Raw genomic sequence first — 3,560 nt, forward strand, 5'->3', positions numbered from 1 at the left:
GCTCTGCAGCCCCCCCAGGCCATCCCATCTCCCCACTCCAGCACAACAGCTCCCCAGGAGCTCTTCCTGCTCCAGGCACAGAGCAGCCATCCCAGAGCTGGAGCAGCCAGAAAGCTGCTTTCATTCCCCTTCATTCCTGCCATGGCAGGACTTACCACAGAGAAGAAGCTGCTGCAGGATCATTTACTTTACTCAAGTAAAATGACAGCCCCCCATTGACACAGTCTGTGGTCACACAACACGAGTGGATACTTAAGTAGAGGAGATGAAAACTGACATTTCTACAAAGACAACATCACCAAAAATTGAAACAGGAAACCAGATGTAAAGCAGCAAAGACAGACTTGGCCTGTCATGACCTACACTGGGAGCCCATTGCAGAGGAAAGAAGGCAGTGGATGGCTGCTGAAACACATCCAGCCACCAGCTTCCTCACAGCATCCTTGAGCTCCTGGTTCCTCAGGCTGTAGATGAGGGGGTTCACTGCTGGAGGCACCACCGAGTACAGCACTGACAGCACCAGATCCAGGGATGGGGAGGAGATGGAGGGGGGCTTCAGGTAGGCGAAGGTACCAGTGCTGACAAGCAGGGAGACCACGGCCAGGTGAGGGAGGCACGTGGAAAAGGCTTTGTGGCGTCCCTGCTCACAGGGGATCCTCAGCACAGCCCTGAAGATCTGCACATAGGACCCCACAATGAACACAAAACAGCCAAGTCCTAAAAAGCAACTTAGCAGAAGCAGCCCAGCTTCCCTGAGGTAGGAGTGTGAGCAGGAGAGCTTGAGGATCTGGGGGATCTCACAGAAGAACTGCTCCACAGCATTGCCTCGGCACAGGGGCAGTGAAAACGTATTGGCTGTGTGCAGGAGAGCATTGAGAAACCCAGTGCCCCAGGCAGCTGCTGCCATGTGGACACAAGCTCTGCTGCCCAGGAGGGTCCCGTAGTGCAGGGGCTTGCAGATGGCCACGTAGCGGTCATAGGACATGATGGTGAGGAGAGAATACTCTGCTGAATATAAGAAGACAAAGAAAAAGGCCTGTGCAGCACAGCCTGTGTAGGAGATGGCCCTGGTGTTCCAGAGGGAATTGGCCATGGATTTGGGGACAGTGGTGCAGATGCAGCCCAGGTCCAGCAGGGAGAGGTTGAGGAGGAAGAAGTACATGGGGGTGTGGAGGTGCCGGTCGCAGGCTGTGCTGGTGATGATGAGGCCGTTGCCCAGGATTGCAGCCAGGGAGATGCCCAGGAAGAGCCAGAAGTGGCAGAGCTGCAGCTCCCGCGTGGCTGCGAAGGGCAGGAGGAGGAACTGGGTGATGGAGCTGCCGTTGGACATCTGCTGCCTCTGGGCATGGGGCACTGAAACAGGAGACAAGGGCAGGGACAGGGTAGGGCAGGAGGGATGTCAGATACACAAGTTCCATTTACACACTTACGGCTCTGAGCACATCATAGGAGGAGAGGAGAGGCTCAGGGTCATCACCAGTGATGGCATTATACCGCTGGGCTTCCTTCATACATACAATCAGAAGAGCATTGCATCAGGCAAAAAGTCTGAGTGCTTTGCAGCTTAGTACATAGCCCCAGAGAGCTCCAGTGTCCATCACTCCTTTCCCATTGGCCCTTTGCTTCCACTTGCAGTGCCCTAGATGCCTTCACACACAAACACAAATGCCCAGGCAATATCTGCCCTGTGCTGAGAGCCGGGGTGCCCAATGTCAAAGGGCAGATGACGGAGCTCTGATGAGGAGAAGCAAAGGACTGTGCCCAGCAGAGCAGGGCCAGCAGCCACCTCCAGTGCCAGACCCCAAGAGAGCTGCCTGAACGCACCCTCCCCAGCGCGGGGCTGCACCTTCCCCCCACTCCCTGCCCATGGCTCTGCTGCCTGGAGCTGTCCCTGCTGGGCTGCAGGGACCCTGCTGCAAGGGCAGCGCTGGGCACCCCTGCCTGCACACCCACATTCACAGCCTGCAGCCAGCCCCGGGACAAGGGACCTGCCTTGTCCTGGCCCTGCATGGTGCAGAGGGAAGCCCTGCTCTGCAGCACATCCTCCTCCTTACCTACACAGAGAGACCGAGAGAGAGCTCCTGACAGATGCCATGCACTGTGCGAGGCAGCAGCTGGAGGAGATCCCTGCAGGAGCTGCAGCTGCATTGCCCTGCACCCAGAGCCTCACCATGCACAGGGCTGGGAAGGTTTCTCCTGCAGGGAGCTCTCAGCATCCTCCACTGCCCAGTGCCTTTAAGCTCTCTGAGGCTGGCAGCTCTGCCCTGGGGGCCTGCAGGCAGTGCCCCAGCCCTGCTCCTCAGCAGAGCTGTCTCTCTGCAGCACTGCCGCTTGCCAGCATCTATCTGCGTCCCAGGAGCCCGGCCCAGCTCAGCAGCAGAGGCCCAGCTCTGCCTCTGCCCCGCTGGGCTCCCCCCAGGGCTCCCTGGGGCTCCAGGGAACCCCATGGGAAACAGCCTGGAGCAGGCACTGATGCTCCCTCCTCAGCTGGCAGACACATTGCCTTCCTGCAGTGCCATTTCTCTGAGGAGAGACAGAGTTTGCTCTGAGCAAGAAGATCCTTTAGAATCATGGAACCATTGAGGTTGGAAAAGACCTAAATGTAGAATCAAACCCATTTAGGTTTTAAAAGTCCCTTAAGAACATCGAGTCCACCATTAACCGAACACTGGCAAGTCAGCACATCAGTTATATCTCGTAGAACATGTCTGTTACGTACCTCCAGGGATGGTGACACAACCACTTCTGCAGGCAGCCTCTTTCTTGTGTTTTAATTCCTAATACAGGAACACCTGATACAGGTATTAATACCTAATACAGGAATCAAGTACCTAATACAGGAATTAAAACCAGACCAGTCACTGGGGCCTGTACATCCCCACCACTCACCATAGTAGAAGGGGGTTTTGCTAAGCAGGGCTCTTCCTGTGACCTGTTCAAACTGGCCCTGATGGTCCAAAAAAGAACTTTCATGTTCAAGTTGCCTCCTTCAAAGACTTTGAACCGACATCCTCTGAGTGGGAAAAGGGACTCTTGTCTTTGGTCCCAGCAGTAAAACAAACAGAGCACACTGGTCAAGAACACTGATCAAGACCAAGCAGTACAAACCATCCATTCAATCCATTCAATTGACTGGACAGTATCCCAAAGAGTGGGATGGATCCCCTAAAGGAACCCAAAGGCTCTCAGGTTGCAGTTGCACAACCCACACTCAGACAATGGCATGCCTACCTATTGGGAGTTGCAGAGGAACTGAGATTACCTGAAGGACAGAGTGAAGTTCCCAAACTACTGCAGATGCCTGTAAATGCAGAGCCATCAGCGTTACAACAACCTTTCAAACCTCACCAGGTTCAGGAGCAGCTCCCTTCACCCAGGGAACACCAACAGAGAATACCTGGTTCAGCGGTGCCTCAGCAAAAAGGATCACAGAATCCTAGAATAGAACCAGGCTGGAAAAGCCCTTTAAGCTCATCCAGTCCAGCCCTTACCCCAGCACTGCCAGGGCCACCACTGCCCCATGGCACTGAGGCCTCGTCTCCACGCTGTGTGAACACTTG

General features: G+C 55.1%; 1 protein-coding gene across 3 annotated transcripts; it reads right to left on the bottom strand.

Annotated features, from left to right (window-relative positions):
• Window positions 1-235: 235 nt before the first annotated feature.
• Window positions 236-3,335, bottom strand: LOC133210557 (olfactory receptor 14A16-like). 3 transcript variants are annotated; one of them, XM_061350019.1, is made up of 2 exons: window positions 3,232-3,335; window positions 236-1,353 (listed from the first exon to the last, which is right to left on the bottom strand). In XM_061350019.1, the coding sequence occupies exons 1-2, from the start codon at window positions 3,317-3,319 to the stop codon at window positions 353-355; spliced, it is 1,089 nt and encodes a 362-aa protein (XP_061206003.1). In that variant the 5' UTR covers window positions 3,320-3,335; the 3' UTR covers window positions 236-352. The 3 variants fall into 3 exon arrangements, with proteins under 3 accessions (XP_061206003.1, XP_061206005.1, XP_061206004.1); XM_061350021.1 differs by lacking the exon at window positions 3,232-3,335 and adding an exon at window positions 2,720-2,741; XM_061350020.1 differs by lacking the exon at window positions 3,232-3,335 and adding an exon at window positions 2,171-2,231.
• Between the last annotated feature and the right edge of the window lie 225 nt (window positions 3,336-3,560).

The sequence above is a fragment of the Neopsephotus bourkii genome, unplaced genomic scaffold (assembly GCF_033783945.1).
Source record: "Neopsephotus bourkii isolate Nb327-2 ecotype Australia unplaced genomic scaffold, CSIRO-AGI_Nbou_v1 NB_468, whole genome shotgun sequence".
In the NCBI taxonomy this organism is placed as follows: Eukaryota; Metazoa; Chordata; class Aves; order Psittaciformes; family Psittacidae; genus Neopsephotus; species Neopsephotus bourkii.

Bases quoted from the DNA above. Each gene is read 5' to 3' on its own strand.
- LOC133210557 (XM_061350019.1), bottom strand. From the start codon at position 3,319: ATGGCTCTGCATTTACAGGCATCTGCAGTAGTTTGGGAACTTCACTCT. The intron at 1,354-3,231 runs GTAGGCATGCCA...CTCCTGTTTCAG, and splicing joins TCCTCTGCAACTCCCAATAG to TGCCCCATGCCCAGAGGCAG.